Source organism: Nomascus leucogenys, chromosome 17 (genome assembly GCF_006542625.1).
Source record: "Nomascus leucogenys isolate Asia chromosome 17, Asia_NLE_v1, whole genome shotgun sequence".
In the NCBI taxonomy this organism is placed as follows: domain Eukaryota; kingdom Metazoa; phylum Chordata; class Mammalia; order Primates; family Hylobatidae; genus Nomascus; species Nomascus leucogenys.
The window spans coordinates 30627910-30644657 of NC_044397.1; the positions used below are offsets into that span (position 1 = coordinate 30627910).

Here is a 16748-nt window from a genome sequence, read left to right on the forward strand (position 1 = left end):
GTGTGCCCCGAAGAGATTCAATCGCATCCTGTGTAAGCCAGGGCTTTTGCCTCCTGCAAAGCCAGCCTGTGGGTCGCCCAGCCCAGCCCCTCCCAGCTCAGTGGAGAATGTCACCAGGCAGACCGGATGTCCTGGTTCACCCCGCGGGCCGCCATGGGTCCCCCTGCCCCGACCCCCTACCCAGCATGGGTCCCCTCTGGGCGGGAGGCACCTGAGGTGGCTCTTCTTCCAGGAGATGGTGTGAAACACGGTGGACACCACGAAGAGGCCGCAGAGGCCGAGGCCGTAGATCCAGGCGGAGATGGTCTCCCAGTCATCGTCCGACAGGAAGTAGAGGTTGGAGCTGCCCAGGATGCTGGGGATGATCCAGAACTGGAGGGGCAGGGACGGCAGGGACGGGTGCAGCAGCTGGGTGACTCAGAGCACACCTCCTGCCCCTTCCCCGGATGAGCTGCCCAACGTGGCAGCACTCGGCTCTTGAAATGTGGTCAGTGCCACTGAAGAGCGGAATCATTTTATTTTACTTTAAGGGATTCAAGTGTAAATTTCCTTCCTTCCTTCCTTCCTTCCTTCCTTCCTTCCTTCCTTCCTTCCTTCTTTCCCTCCCTCCTTTCCCTTTCCTTCTTTCCTTCCATCCTTCCTTCCTTCCTCCCTTCTTCCTTTCCTTTCCCTTTTCCCCTTTCCCCTTTCCTTTCCTTTTTTTCTTTTCTCTTTTCCTTTCCTCTTTCTTTCTTCCCCTTCCCTCCTCCCTCTCTCCTCCCTCCCTCCCTCCCTCCCTCCCTTCCTTCCTGTCCCCCAGGCTGGAGTGCAGTGGTGCAATCACAGTTCACTACAGCCTCGACTTCCTGGGCTCAAGTGATCCTCCCACCTTGGCCTCCCAAGTAGCTGGGACTACAGGCGCACACTACCACGACTGGCCAATTTTTACATTTTTTTATAGAGATGGGGTCTGGCTATAATGCCCAGGCTGGTCTTGAATTCCTGACCTCAGGCGATCCTCCCACCTTGGCCTGCAAAGGACTGGGATTATAGGCGTGAGCCACCATGCCCAGCCTCAGGTGTCAATTTCAACAGCCATGTGGGGCCAGTGGCTGCCAACCTGGACAGTGCAGGTCTAGATCTTTGATTCAATTCTCAAAGGGGTCCATGTATGAAACGGTCAAAGACCATGTCCCAGGGAGTGGCTGTCCCCATCACACCCCAGCCCCTCTCTGGGCTACCACCCAGAGAAGTATGATGTGCCACATGTCACACATCATCACTGATGTCCTGACCTCATCTGCTTGGACTGCCCTGAAGGAAGAGCCCAGCCCTGAGCAGCACAGGCGCCCAGGTACCATTCAGCTTGTAAACGGGTTTAAATAGTGGATGGCGGCCGGGAGCGGTGGCTCACGCCTGCAATCCCAGCACTTTGGGAGGCTGAGGCGGGCGGATCACGAGGTCAGGAGTTCGAGACCAGTCTGGCCAATATGGTGAAACCCTGTCTGTACTGAAAAATACAAAAAATTAGCCAGGCATGGTGGTGCGTGCCTGTAATCCCAGCTACTCAGGAGGCTGAGGCAGGAGAATTGCTTGAACTCGGGAGGTGGAGATTGCAGTGAGTTCAGATTGCGCCACTGCACTCCAGCCTGGTGACAGAGCAAGACTCTGTCTCAAAAAAAATTTTTTTAAAAATAGTGGATGGTCCACCATGATTCACTGTAGAGAATGTAATCTCCAAATCCTCTGCCCTTATAGGTGCATGGCCTGGCCCTTCCCAGCCCCTCTACTGTACTTTTCCCTACTCTCCCTCCTGCTCTGCCCCAGGTCACCACACCTTGGCCTTCCTGGCCTTCGTCCAGTTGTCCCAACACTTTCCTGCCTCGGGGCCTCTGCACGTGCTGTTCCCTTGTCCTCAACATGCTGTTCCCTTCACTCTCTGGGAGGCTGGCTCCTACTCATCCTTCAGGAGCTGGTTAATATCACTCTGGCAGGAGCACCTGCTCTGTCCTTTGACTGACACAGGCCTCTCCAGTTGTCTGTAGTACCTGGTGCCCTCTCTCCCTGGCAGCCCCCACATCTTATATGGTAGACTTACTTAATCATTATTTCCCCCACACAACACGAGCTGCACAGGGTCACCAGTGCACGGTGGGCACCTAAGAAATATATACCGAAGTCAGGCAGCGAGGCAGGCAGGAAGGAAGAAATGCTGGAAGAACCCTTTTGGGAAGAGGTGGGCAAGTCAGGGCCGGGTGCAGTGGCTCACACCTGTAATGCCAGCACTTTGGGAGGCCAAGGCGGGCAGATCACTTGAGGTCAGGAGTTCGAGACCAGCCCAGCCAACATGACAAAACCCCATCTCTACTTAAGAAAAAAAAAAAAAGAAATTAGCCAGGCATGGTGGTAGGTGCCTGTATCCCTGCTAGTCAGGAGGCTGAGGCAGGAGAATCGCTTGAACCCAGGAGGCGGAGGCTGCAGTGAGCCATGATTGCGCCACTGCACTCCAGCTTGGGTGACAGAGAGAGACTCCATCTCAAAAAAAAAAAATAATTTTAAACATTTTTTTAAAAAGTAGGGAGGTGGTAGGCTGGGCACGGTGGCTCACGCCTGCAATCCCAGCACTTTGGGAGGCCGAGGCAGGCGGATCACGAGGTCAGGAGATTGAGACCATCCTGGCTAACATGGTGAAACCCCATCTCTACTAAAAAAATACAAAAAATTAGCCAGGCATGGTGGCGGGTGCCTGTAGTCCCAGCTACTCGGGAGGCTGAGGCAGGAGAATGGCTTGAACCCAGGAGGCAGAGCTTACAATGAGCGGAGATCACGCCATTGCACTCCAGCCTGGGCGGCAGAGCGAGACTCCGTCTCAAAAAAAAAGGTAGGCAGGTGGTAATTCAGCCCCAACAATGTGCATCCTCCAGGACTCACTGAAAAGCAATCTGTCTGCAAAATCAGCCCAGGTGAGTCCCAAAGGAAGGAGGTGTCCCACTAGCCTCCCCAACACCCAGGCTGGGCACCGGATGGGGACAGGTCAACAGCAGTGCACAGAATGGGGACAGGTCAACAGCAGAATAGGATGGCTCCTTAATAAGAGGCCATCAGCCACCTACATGTCCATCTGCGCATGGCAGACTGAACATCAACAGGGAAGATAGAAGCCTTGCTGTAGGGGATGAAATTATAACTTTAAAAAATCATTTCTGGCCGGGTGCGGTGGCTCACACCTGTAATCCCAGCACTTTGGGAGGCGGAGGCCAGGAGGATCACCTGAGGTCAGGAGTTCAAGACCAGCCTGGCCAACATGGTAAAACCCCCTCTCTACTAAAAATACATAAATTAGCTAGGCATGGTGGCATGCGCCTGTAATTCCAGCTACTTGGGAGGCTGAGGCAGGAGAATCACTTCAACCCATGAGGCGGAGGTTGCAGAGAGCCAAGATCACGCCACCATACTCCAGCCTGGGTGACAGAGAGAGATTCCATCTCAGAAAAAAAAAAAACAAAAATAACTTTCGTTAATCTTACTACATCATCTTAAAAAAATAAACAGCAACTGGCCAGGTGCAGTGGCTCATGCCTGTAATCCCAGCACTTTGGGAGGCCAAAGCAGGTGGATCGCTTGAGGCCAGGAGTTTGAGACCAGTCTGGCCAACAGGGCAAAACCTCATCTCTACTAAAAATACAAAAATTAGCCAGGCATGGTGGCGCATGCCTGTAGCCCCAGCAAGACTCCATCTCAAAAAAAATAAACAGCAACTATCTCATGCTGCTTCATAATTTGGGGACATCCTTCTCATTAGGCTGTAGACTCTGATTATGTTTTGTGCTATTTTAAAATATTTTATTTTATTTTTTTTAGAGATGGAATCTCTCTCTGTTGCCCAGGCTGGAGTGCAGTGGTACAATCATAGCTCACTGCAGCCTCGACCTCCTGGGCTCGCATGATCCTCTTGCCTTGGCCTCCTGAGTAGCTGGGACCACAGACACATGCCACTGTGCCTGGATCCTAGTTTGTGCTATTTTGCGATCACCTACCATGCCTAGTATTCATTCAGTTGCTCACTCACTCATTCTTTCATTCCACAAACCTGTGAGCACAGGACATGTCCTCAGGAATGAAATGATACATGCCATCACCCTGCCCTCACCCTGTGCTCATAGGTGCTAACTGAGGGTGCATCCAATAAATGAATGAGTTAACAGCAGGGGCCTGGTACTTGTGACTCAATCACCCACTTCCTGGAGCCTGCTGGACTATGAATATGCCTTGTGTTTATAGCATCAGTGGCCAGAGGAGATCCTAAACAGGTTTTTGTCCCCAGCCTCACAGCTTCTCCCAGGTATGATGGCAGGAGCAATTCAGCACTTCCTTTTTTTTTTGAAAACGAGTTCGCTCATTCTGTTCTGCACTCAACTGGAGTAAAGTGGCACAATCTTGGCTCACTGCAGCCTCTGCTTCCTGGATTCAAGCAATTCTCCTGCCTCAGCCTCCTCAGTAGCTGGGATTACAGGTGCACACCATCACACCCGGCTAATTTTTGTATTTTTAGTAGAGATGGGGTTTCACCATGTCGGCCAGGCTGGTCTCGAACTCCCAACCTCAAGTGATCTGCCCACCTCAGCCTCCCAAAGTGCTGGGATTACAGGCATGAGCCACTGTGCCCAGCCAATTCAGCACCTCTTTCCTCAAGAGTATGCTGGAAAAGAAACACACTTGTCAATGTGCCCACATTGTGCCAACATGGTGCCTTTAGCAACACTCACGGCCACCGTTGGGAGTGGCTCTTACGATGCCCATTCTACAGATAAGGAAACTGAGGCTCAGGGCCACTAAATGATGGACCTGGGATTCAAAGGCAGGTCTTCTCTTCCTAGAGTTTTACTTTTCAGGGTGCAGTATAGACCTGTGTCGATGAGTTAGCTTGCCGCTTTGGGCAGATTCTCTCACCCAAGCCTCAGTTTCCTCCCTTGCAAAAGAGGGAGTTATGTGTTCATTCTCAAATATTTTCGGAGCCCCTACTATGCACACAGCATGGGGCTTCAGAGGTGAGCCAGTGAGAACCAGTCTCTGCTCAGTAGAGCCCCTGCTCAAAAGGGACTGACTGAGAAAATACGAACTTAGAACCCAGTGTGGGCCAGTGCAGTGGCTCGCGCCTTTAATCCCAGCACTATGGGAGGCCGAGGTGGGTGGATCATGAGGTCAGGAGATCGAGACCATCCTGGCTAACACCAGCCGGGCTTGGTGGCGGGCGCCTGTGGTCCCAGCTACTCGGGAGGCTGAGGCAGGAGAATGGTGTGAACCTGGGAGGCGGAGCTTGCAGTGAGCCGAGATTGCACCACTGCATTCCAGCCTGGGTGACAGAGCAAGACTCCATCTCAAAAAAACAAAACAAAACAAAACAAAACAAAACCTAGTGTGGTCCAGGCACACACTAAGTTCAAATCAGCACCAGCCACTCCTTTCTAATACACCGGTGGCCCACGGTTAAAGGCCTGGGCTCAGGCCAAACACACAATAGACCCCGGGGTCTAACAGGTCAGGGCGAGGGGTTTGAGAATTAATTCACCTCCACACACGCTATCTGGGCACCTCCCTGTGCCAGGTGTGCTGAGATGTCCTGAGATATCAAAGAATCCAGCAGGGATTCTGTTTGAACTCACATCTGCATTGCCAGGGCCTGGAGCACTGCCTGGTGCCTTGAGGGTACCCAGGAACTGTTTGCTGAATGAAGGCACGATGGACAGCTAGCATGGTGCTGGGCTGTGAGGGCTACAATGGCTGGGGAGGCAGGCACCGGCTCAGAGCTTCCCAGCATCTGGGCAGAGGGGAACGCTTTGTTGGGGAACATTTCAGCAGGGCTTGTGACTGATGGAAAGGGTTTCATAGGCAGGGCTGGAGTGGAGACGAGAACTATTCCAGGTAACAGGAACAGCACGTGCAAAGGCATGGAGTCATGTCTTCTATTTAGGAAACAGTGAGGGATTCAAGTGCTTGAGCCCGAGAGCAAGGCATGGTGGCGGGAGGTGCGTGGACAGACAACCTAGGAGCTTGCTAGAGTGACACGATGCCGTACTAGGTACTAGGGAGCCATTGAAGGTTCTTTTTTGTTTGTTTTTGAGACAGGATCTTGCTCTGTCACCCAGGCTGGAGTGCAATGGCATGATCTCGGCTCACTGCAACTTGCGATTCCTGGGTTCAAGTGATTCCCCTGTCTCAGCCTCCCGAGTAGCTGGGGTTACAGGTGCCTGCCACCATGCCCAGCGAATTTTTGTATTTTTAGTAGAGATGGGGTTTCACCATGTTGGCCAGGCTGGTCTCAAACTCCTGACCTCAGGTGATCTGCCCGCCTCAGCCTTCCAAAGTGCTGGGATTACAGGTGTGAGCCACCATGCCTGGCCCCATCAAAGGTTCTTAGAGCAAGAGAGAGACATGGCCAGCACTGCAGTCCAATTTACCCCAGTGGCCTTCCCTCGAAACACACTCGCTCTTCTGAGGGCCACAGAAGACCCGAGGAACAGGCCACTTAGGACATACGTGAAGGAGGTGCCTTCCCCTACCCCCCTTCCCCGGAAGTGTCCCCATCTCAGCCCTGAGCCCCCCAAAAGCCAACTCACAGCATGGGTGGCACAGTTGGCCGCATGTTCATACTCTGTGGGCTGGTACCTCTTGTGGGCAGGGACTCGGTGGTTCATGAACCTGGAAGGAGAGGAAGAATTCCAGAGGGAGAATTCCAGGAAGCTCCGCTGGGGAAGAGGTGCCATCCGAATTCCCAGGAAGCCTGAAGACCTCACTTCCTACTGGTAGGAAAAGAAGAGCACTCCCCTTCTCCCTTTTCCATCTCCGCCTCTCTCTCTCCTCTTCCCACCCCTCCCTCACTCTTTCTGATCATTAAATCGTTTTGGCTTATCCAATATTTTGTGCCTAATCCCCAATGCAGTGTTTGTTACAAAATTTTACTAAATGCTAGATATAGCATTCTCTTCATTTACCTTTTTTTTTTTTTGAGACGGAGTCTCGCTCTGTCGACAGACTGGAGTGTAGTGGCGTGATCTCAGCTCACTGCAACCTCTGCCTCCCAAGTTCAAGCAATTCTCTTGCCTCAGCCTCCTGAGTAGCTGGGCGTGTGCCACCACGCCAGGCTAATTCTTGTACTTTTAGTAGAAATGGGGTTTCACCATGTTGGCCAGGCTGGTCTTGAAATCCTGACCTCAGGTGATCCACCCGCCTCAGCCTCCCAAAGTGCTGGGATTACAGGCGTGAGCCACCATGCCCTGCCTTTCTTATTTTTTATTTTTTCCACAGAGTCTCATTCTGTCACTCAGGCTAGAGTGCAGTGGTGCAATCATGGCTCACTGCTGCCTCCACCTCGTGGGCTCAAGAGATCCTCCCACCTCAGCCTTCTGAGATGCTGGCACTACAGGCACAATCTACCATGCCCTGCTAAATTTTTTTTTATTTTTTATAGAGATAGGGTTTCATCACGTTGCCTAGGCTGGTCCCGACCTCCTGGGCTCAAGCAATCCTCCCATCTCAGCTTCCCAAAGTGCTGGGATTACAGGTGTGAGCCACCGCACCTGGCCAAGCAACTGGTAGTTTTCATGGCTGTATCGTATACCACTGGGTGAACAGACCACAAGTGACTTCTCCAACCCACTGCAGGGGGACACTCCTGTTTGGGGATATTATGGATAACTCAGCCCACGAATATTTTTGTGCATATTTTTTGGTGAACACGTGCACTTATTTCTTCTGGGCTCATGACTTTATCTTAAAAATAAACCTCCCTGGCCAGGTGCAGTGGCTCACGCCCATAATCCCAGCACTTTAGGAGGCCGAGGCAGGCAGTTCGAGACCAGCCTGGCCAACATGGTGAAACCCCATCTCTACTAAAAATACAAAAATTAGCTGGGAGTGGTGGCATGTGCCTGTAATCCCAGATACTTGGGAGGCTGAGGCAGAAGAATGGCTTGAGGGAGGTGGAGGTTGCAGTGAGCCGAGATCGTACCATTGCACTCCAACCTGGGCAACAGAGTGAGACTCCATTTAAAAAAAAAAATGTTAGCCAGGCATGGTGCCACAGGCCTATAATCGCAGCTACTTGGGAGGCTGAGGCAGGAGAATCACTTGAACCCAGGAGGCAGAAGTTGCAGTGAGCCGAGATTGTGCCACTGCACTCCAGCCTGGGTGACAGAGAGAGACTCATTCTCAAGAAAACAAAACAAAACAAACAAAACAAAAATTCCCAACGTTTTGGTGTCTTTTTAGAATCTTCAAAGCGTTATCACCTCTGTTTAATCCTCACCGGAGCACCATGTGGAGCTATTGGCCATTTTACAGATGGAGAAGCTACAGGGCAGGGAGGTGAGGGAAAGAGATCACTGGGTGGGAAGGGACACAACCCAGCCCTAGTTGACTCCGACATCTGGTTCTGCTTTGACGCAAGTCTGTGCTGGGGGACTTAGGCTGGGAAGACAGACACGGGTTGGCTGGGCAGGGAAGAGGCATCCAAGAGCTGGGGGTAAGGTCTGCACACACTTGGCTGTCGGACCAGCAGCCAGGACCACAGCAGCAAGCATGTCTTCAGCCCACACAGGCTCGGAATCAGCTCACCTGGACGTTGCCAAGCAGCCACCCAATGGGGTTAAACTCCACTAAACACACCAAAAACTTTCCCCCCAGGTCCGATGGTTACTTTGTAGACTGCCCCCCAAACAAATGAGTGTATGGTTCAGAACAAATCACTCCATGCAGTATATGTGGGTCACTAAGAATTTATTGGGCATTTTCTGTATGCCGGTGTCATACCAGTAGTTCATGGAGCATTTATTTATTCAGCATTTCCTGTGTGCTGGCTCCATGCTCGTAAAGACCCTGGAACATTCATTGAGCACCTTCTGTGTACTGGCTCCATGCTAAGTATAGTTCATTGAGCACTTATTAAGCATCTTTTGTGTGCTGGCTCCACACTAAATACAGCTCATGCAGCATTTGTTAAGCACCTCCTGTATGCTGGATCCAGGTTAAGTACAGTTATGGAGCATTCATTGAGCACCTTCCGTATGCTGGCCTCATGCTAAGTACAGCTCATGGAGCACTTATTAGGCATCTTCTGTGTGCTGACTCCATGCTAAGTATAGTTCATGAAGCATTCATTGAGCATCTCCTGTGTGCCGGCTCCATGCTAAGTGCAGCTCATGGAGCATTTATTAGGCACCTTCTGTGTGCTGGCTCCATGCTAAGTATAGTTCATGAAGCATTTATTAAGCACCTTCTGTGTGCTCGATCCATGCTAAGTACAGCTCATGGAGCATTTATGAAGCACCTTTGATGTGTTGGCTCCATGCTAAGTATAGTTCATGAAGCATTTATTAAGCACCTTTTGTGTGCTGGCTCCATGCTAACTGCAGCTCATGGAGCATTTATTAAGCACCTTCTGTGTGCTGGCTTCATGCTAGTACAGACCTGGGGCATTGATTGAGCACCTTCTGTGTGCTAGCTGTATGCTAGCATAGTTCAGGGCTCATTTATGGAGCATATTGTGTATGCTGGCTTCATGTATGCCGGTATGGGCAGGGCAGGAGTGAAAGCTGGGCAGGGGGGTCTGCCAGGCACTGTGTCTCCAAAAAAAAAGACGAAAGAGACACAGAAAGGACATCAAATGAAGACAGAGACACACAGGGAGGACAGCCATGTGATGGTGGAGGCAGAGATTGTGGCAATGCGAAGAAATATCTGCTGTTCTAAGCCGCTGGTGTGTGGTCACCTGTGATTCCAGCCCTCGGACACAAACACAGGTGCATGTCGTGCTTGTTTTTTTCTTTCTTTTTAATTTGAGACTGAGTCTTGCTCTATCACCCAGGCTGGAGTGCAATGGCATGATCTCAGCTCACTGCAACCTCCACCTCCTGGGTTCAAGTGATTCTCCTGCCTCAGACTCCTGAGTAGCTGGGATTACAGGCACCTGCCACCACGCCCGGCTATTTTTTGTAATTTTAGTAGAGACGGGGTTTCACCATGTTGGCCAGGCTGGTCTTGAACTCCTGACCTCAGGTGATCCACCTGTCTCAGGCTCCTAAAGTGCTGGGATTACAGGCTTGAGCCACTGCGCCCAGCCTTTGTTGTTGGTTTTTGTTTTTGTTTTTTTGAGAAAGGGTCTTGCTCTGTGGCCCCACTATCATAGCTCACTGCAGCCTCGACCTCCTGGGCTCGAGCAATCCTCCCACCTCAGCCTCCCAAGTAGCTGGGATTACAGGTGCACACCACCACACCCGGCTATTTTATTTTATTTTTATTTTTGTAGAAGCGAGGTCTCACTATGTTGTCCAGGCTGGTCTCAAACTCCTGACCTCAGTTAATCTTCCCACCTCAGCCTCCCAAAGTGTTGAGATTACAGGCATGAGCCACTGTGCCTGGCCTCTTTACCTTTTTCTTTTGAAACAAGGTCTCACCCTGTCACCCAGGCTGGAGTGCAGTGGTATGATCACAGCTCACTGCAAGCTTGAACTCCTGGGCTCAAGGGATCCTCCCTTGTCAGGTGCACTCCACCATGCCCAGCTAATACCTTTTAATTTTTGTAGAGATAGAGTCTCACTATATTGCTCAGGCTGGTCTCCAACTCCTGGGCTCAAGCAATCCTCCTGCCTCAGCCTCCTGAGTAGCTGAGGTTACAGGTGCCTGCCACCACACCCAGCTAATTTTTTAATTTTTTGTTGAGACTAGGTCTTGCTCTGTTGCCCAGGCTGGTCGCAAACTCCTGACCTCAAACAATCGTCCTCCCTTGGCCTCCCAAAGTGCTGGGATTATAGGAATGAGCCACTGTGCCTGGCCTCACAGTATTCATTTAGAGAGACTCTGCCCAAAAGCCCTCCAGGAGGCCGGGCCAATTTACGCTTCCCACCAACTGGGCAGGGAGTCTGGAGACCAACTATGAGGGTGTGGTTTGCACCGGTCTCCAAGGTGGGAAACCTATTCTCCCCCTGAGGTCTCCCCCTCCACCTGCCACCAGGTGCAGGCCTGCAGCCCTGGCTCCTCCTGCTCCTATAACAAACACCAGCCACATGGGTCCCAGGGTGATGTCACGGTTGCCGTGGCGACCTGGGGCGGGCAGTTATTTATTTATTTCTGAGTTCCACAAGACTCTCCTTGTCTCTCAGTCACTGTGGCCATTGAATGCTGGTGGAGAGGGGAGAGGGAGGCCCGGAGACAGGGCCGTGGGCAAACGACCAAGAAACAGTGTTCCCACCACCCTGAAGACCCGAGCACTTTCCCTTTAACTCCTTGCGACCTCATTTCTTTCCTCCCTAAACCTCTAGTCATGCATTTTAAGAAAAAGTGAATTCATATTTTAATTTGCATTATAATTTACATAAAGCAAAATTTCCTCTTTTTTTGCTATAGTTTTGTGAGTTTTGATAAATGCGGAGAGTCCTATAACTGCCACCGCCACCATCAATATGAATAACAGATCCACCATCCCCCAGAATTCTCTCCTGCCCTCTCTTTGCACCTTAAACCTCTGCCCAGCGCCAGCCGGGCAGCCAAGGCCCTGTCCCCTGTCCTCTGTGCTTTTTTTTTTTTTTTTTTTTTTTGAGATGGAGTTTTGCTCTGTCACCCAGGCTGAAGTGCAGTGGCACAATCTCAGCTCACTGCAGCCTCCACCTCTCGGGTTCAAGTGATTCTCCTGCCTCAGCCTCCTGAGTATCTGGGGTTACAGGCATGCGCCACCACCCCTGTCTAATTTTTGCATTTTTAGTAGAAACGGGTGATCTCACTATGTTGGCCAGGCTGGTCTTGAACTCCCAACCTCAGGTGATCCACCTGCCTTGGCCTCCCAAAGCACTGGGATTACAGGCGTGAGCCACCAGGCTTGGCCTCGGTGCTTTGCCTTTTCCAGAATGTCACATACGTGGAGTCACACAGCAGTTGTACAGCCTTTTTTAAAAAAAATGTTTAAAAAGAATCTGTTGTATAGTGTCGAAAGTGCATTCTTAGGTGAAAAGAAACTACTCTGAATGCCAAAGAGGGATTTACTTATTTTCTCTTAAAATGTGTTGTGGTCAGGCGCGGTGGCTCATGCCTGTAATCCCAGCGCTTTGGGAGGCTGAGGCCAGAGGATCGCTTGAGACCAGCTTTGGCAACATAGCAAGACCCGGTCTCTACAAAATATTAAAAAATTACCTGGGTGTGGTGGGATGTGCCTGTCGTCCCAGCTGCTTGGGAGGCCGAGGCAAGAGGATCGCTTGAGCCCAGGAGGTCAAGGCTGCAGTGAGCCAAGATCGTGCCACTGCACTCCAGGCTGGGTGACAGAGCATGATCGTCTCAAAATAAAACAAAATGTATTGAAGGTGAATTTGTTTTATACTAAAAGAAAATGGCCCCTCCTAAATGGAACGTTATCTTTCCTGGTGATTATTCTCGACTCTTCCATCCCTATCTTTGCTCCTGCATCCCCTTTGCAGTCTGGCTTTATTGTTCGGCAGGGAGCATCTGAGGTTCCACCTCCCTGGTATTGCACGTCCCTTCCTTTTTACTGCTGAGCAGTATTGCTTTGCATGGACATACCAGAGTTTGTTCATCCATTCTCCAGTTGAGGGATAATAAATTTTTTTTTTTTTTTTTTTTTTAGATAGGGTCTATCACCCTGGCTGGAGTGCAGTGGTACCATCATAGCTCACTGCAGCCTCGCACTCCGGGGCCCAATCATTCCTCCTGCCTCAGCCTCCCAAGTAGCTGAGACCACAGGTACACACCACCATGCCTGGTTAATTTTTAAATTTTTTGTAGAGACAGGCTCTTGATATGTTGCCTAGGCTGGTCTCAAACTCCTGGACTCAAGTGATCCTCTGGCCTCAGCCTCCCAAAGTATTGGGATTACAGGCATGAGACACTGTGCCCGGCCATTAGCCATTTTTTTCTTTCTTTCTTTCTTTTTTTTTTTTTTGAGACAGTCTCCCAGGCTGGAGTGCAATGGTGCAATCTCAGCTCACTGCAACCTCTCCCTCCCGGGTTCAAGCAATTCTCCTGCCTCAGCCTCCCAAGTGGCTGGGATTACAGGCATCCGCCACCATGCCCAGCTAATTTTTGAATTTTGACTACAGACGAGGTTTTGCCATGTTGGCCAGGCTGGTCCCAAACTCCTGACCTCAAGTGATCTGCCCACCTCGGCCTCCCAAAGTGCTGGGATTACAGGCATGAGCCACTATGCCCGGCCCACAACGCTTTTATTTTTTCCACCACCACACCCGACTAATTTTTTTGGATTTTTAGCAGAGACAGGGTTTTGCCATGTTGCCCAAGCTGGTCTCAAACTGCCGGCCTCAAGCAATCCTCCTGCCTCTGATTCCCAAAGTGCTGGGTTACAGGTGTGAGCCACTGGGTCTGGCCAGGATGCATTTTTAACAAGTGAAATGCATAGATAAAATTGAGATGTGTTAGAACAGAGGTGGCAGTCAGAGAGGCAGCCTTGACTGTGGGAAACTTCTCTTGAAAGAGCCAACGTTTCTAGCAGGCCGTGGCTGGTTAAACTAAAGGAGGGAAGTGGCCTTTTCTTCCTCCTCCTCCCTGGAGAACAGAATCCTCATTTCGTAGCCAACCCTTACTGCTTAGATGAGCACATGGCCATGGCTTGGTCGAGGACTCCCAAACTAAGCCAGGACCCAGAGCCAGACGCTGGCAGGAGACGAGGAGAGAATGTTGAATTCTCACCCAGAACTTGAGGAGGTACAGGCTTTGGAGCTTGGCACTGTTGGGTGGAAAATGCATGCATGGGCAGTTAACCGCTGTGTGAGCTAGGGAAAATTACTTAACGTCTCTGGGCTGCAGCTTCCAGGTATGTAAACGGGAATAATATTACCTAGCCTGCAGATGTCATAAAGAATACAGTTTAAGGCCGAGCGCGGTGGCTCATGCCTGTGATCCCGGCACTTTGAAAGGCTGAGGCGGGCGGATAACCTGAGGTCAGGAGTTAAAAGCCAGCCTGGCCCACATGGTGAAACCCATCTCTACTAAAAATACAAAAATTAGCCAGGCATGGTGGCGCACACCTGTAATTCCAGCTCCTCAGGAGGCTGAGGCAGGAGAATCTCTTGAACCTGGGAGGTGGAGGTTGCACGGAGATGAGATCACACTACCACACTCCAGCCTGGGAGACAGAGCGAGACTCTGTCTCAAAAAAAGAAAAACAAAATTAGCTATACGTTGTGGTGCATAAATGTAGTTCCAGCTACTTGAGAGGGTGAGGTGAGAGGCTCACTTGAGCCAGGAGGTTGAGGCTGCAGTGAGCTATGATCATGCCACTGCACTCCAGCCTGGGCCACAGAGTGAGACCCTGTCGCAAAGAATAATAATAAAATACTGACGACTGGGCTCCACACCCAGAGATTTCAGTTTATTCGGTCTGGGGTAAAGCCTGGATATTGGCATGTTTATAAGTTTCTTTTTTTTTTTTAGCATTTAAAAAATGGGCATAGGCTGAGCGCAGTGGCTCATGCTTGTAATCCCAGCACTTTGGGAGGCCGAGGCGGGCGGATCACGAGGTCAGGAGATCGAGACCACGGTGAAACCCCGTCTCTACTAAAAATACAAAAAAATTAGCCGGGCGTGGTGGCGGGCACCTGTAGTCCCAGCTACTCGGGAGGCTGAGGCAGGAGAATGGCGTGAACCCAGGAGGCGGAGCTTGCAGTGAGCCGAGATCGCGCCACCGCACTCCAGCCTGGGCGACAGAGCGAGACTCCATCTCAAAAAAAAAAAAAAGGGCACAGACAGTGAGACTTTATTTCCACAAAAAGATAAAAAAAATTAGCCAGACGTGGTGGCATGCATCTGCACTCCCAACTACTCAGGAGGCTGAGGTGGGAGGATCACTGGAGCTCAGGGAGGTTGAGGCTGCAGGGAGCCATGATTGAGCCACTGCACTCCAGCCTGAATAACAGAGAGAGACCCTGTCTCAAAAAAAAAAAAAAAAATTGTGTATGTTGATGGTGCTATACCATGATGCTTGGCATTGTGGAATGGCTTCAATATCAACTGCTTGCTTTGGACCCTGTACTTGCGTTATGTAAGATGTTCCACTAGGGGAATTGGAGGAAGGATACTCAGGATCTTTCTACCATTTTTGCAAATGCCTGTGCATTTATAATTATTTCCAAATAAAAATTTTTGGCTGGGTGCGATGGCTCACGCCTGCAATCCCAGCACTTTGGGAGGCCGAGGCAAGCAGATCACCTGAGGTCAGGAGTTTGAGACCAGCCTGGTCAACATTGAGAAATCCCATCTCTACTAAAAATACAAAAACTACGCATGCGTGGTGGTGGGCATCTGTGATCCCAGCTACTTGGGAGGCTGAGGCAGGAAAATCACTTAAACCCGGGAGGCAGAGGTTGCCGTGATCTGAGATCGTGCCACTGCATTCCAGCCTGGGTGACAAGAATGAAATTCTGTCTCAAGAAAAAAAAAAGGAAAAAAATGTAAAGTGAAATCACATACAATGCAAAGATGTTCATCAAAATCAAATGAAAAAATCAAGTAATAAAATTATATACACAACATGATTTCATTTCAACACACACACCCCACAATATTTTAGAAACATAAATGCATAGAAATAGGCTTGAAAGAAAACAGGGAGATTGGTGAGTTTGGGGGTGCTGGTCACAGAAGACTTTGCCCCCCTCCCTTATTTTTTAATTTTTAGGATTGGGTGGGAGATAAAGAGTCTTTCATTTGACTTGTGTTGTTTGAATCTTTATAAGATTGTATTCAAATTTTACTCATGTAATTACAATAAAAGTGTTATTTTTCTTTCATTATTAATTTATTTTGTAGAGATGGGGTTTCACTGTGTTGCTCAGGCTGGTTTTGAACTCACGGGCTAAAGCAATCCTCCTGCCTCAGCCTCCCAAAGAGCTGGGATTGCAGGCATGAGCCATCACACCCAGCCTAAAAAATGCTAAAATTATACAGGAAATGTTTGCCACAGAATATTTTATTTTATTTTTATTTTTTTGAGACAAAGTCTCGGTCTGACTGTCACCCAGGCTGGAGTGCAACGGCGCGATCTCAGCTCAATGCAACTTCCGCCTCCTGGGTTCAAGCAATTCTCTTCCCTCAGCCTCCCAAGTAGCTGGGATGACAGGCGTTTGCCACCACACCCGGCTAATTTTTTGTATTTTTAGTAGAGATGGGGTTTCACCATGTTGGTCAGGATGGTCTCAAACTCCTGACCTCAAGTGATCCACCCGCCTCGGCCTCCCAAAGTGTTGGAATTATAGGCGTGAGCCATCATGCCCAGCCCACACAGTCTTTAAAGGGTGTCTTAGTCCATCTTCTGCTGGAATACCTGAGACTGGGTAATTTATAAAGAAATTATTATGGGCCGGGCGTGGTGGCTCATGCCTGTAATCCAGCACTTTGGGAGGCTGAGGCGGGTGGATCACCTGAGGTCAGGGGTTCAAGACCAGCCTGGCCAACATGGGGAAACCCTGTCTCTACTAAAAATACAAAAATTAGCCAGGCACAGTGGCACGCACCTGTAATCCCAGCTACTTGAGAGGCTGAGGCAGGAGAATCACTTGAATCCAGGAGGTGGAGGTTGCAGTGAGCCGGGATCGCACTACTGTGCTCCAGCCTGGGCAACAGAGAGAGACTCTGACACAAAAAGAAAGAAAGAAAGAAAGAAAGAAAGAAAGAAAGAAAGAAAGAAAGAAAGAAAGAGAAAGAAAGAGAGAGAGAAAGAAAGAAAAAGAAGAAAGAAAGAAAGAAAGAAAGAA

At 50.1% G+C, this 16748-nt stretch overlaps 1 protein-coding gene across 1 annotated transcript in view; it reads right to left on the bottom strand.

The window, feature by feature from the left end:
* The window catches only part of MMD2 (monocyte to macrophage differentiation associated 2), a 52606-nt gene that overhangs the window by 14376 nt on the left and 21482 nt on the right, over positions 1-16748 (bottom strand). The window contains exons 2-3 of the mRNA XM_003277910.2: positions 6597-6678; positions 212-372 (exon numbers count right to left, since the gene is read on the bottom strand). Of these exons, the coding sequence (XP_003277958.1) occupies positions 212-372; positions 6597-6678 (243 nt within the window). The remainder of the gene's footprint in view (positions 1-211; positions 373-6596; positions 6679-16748) is intronic.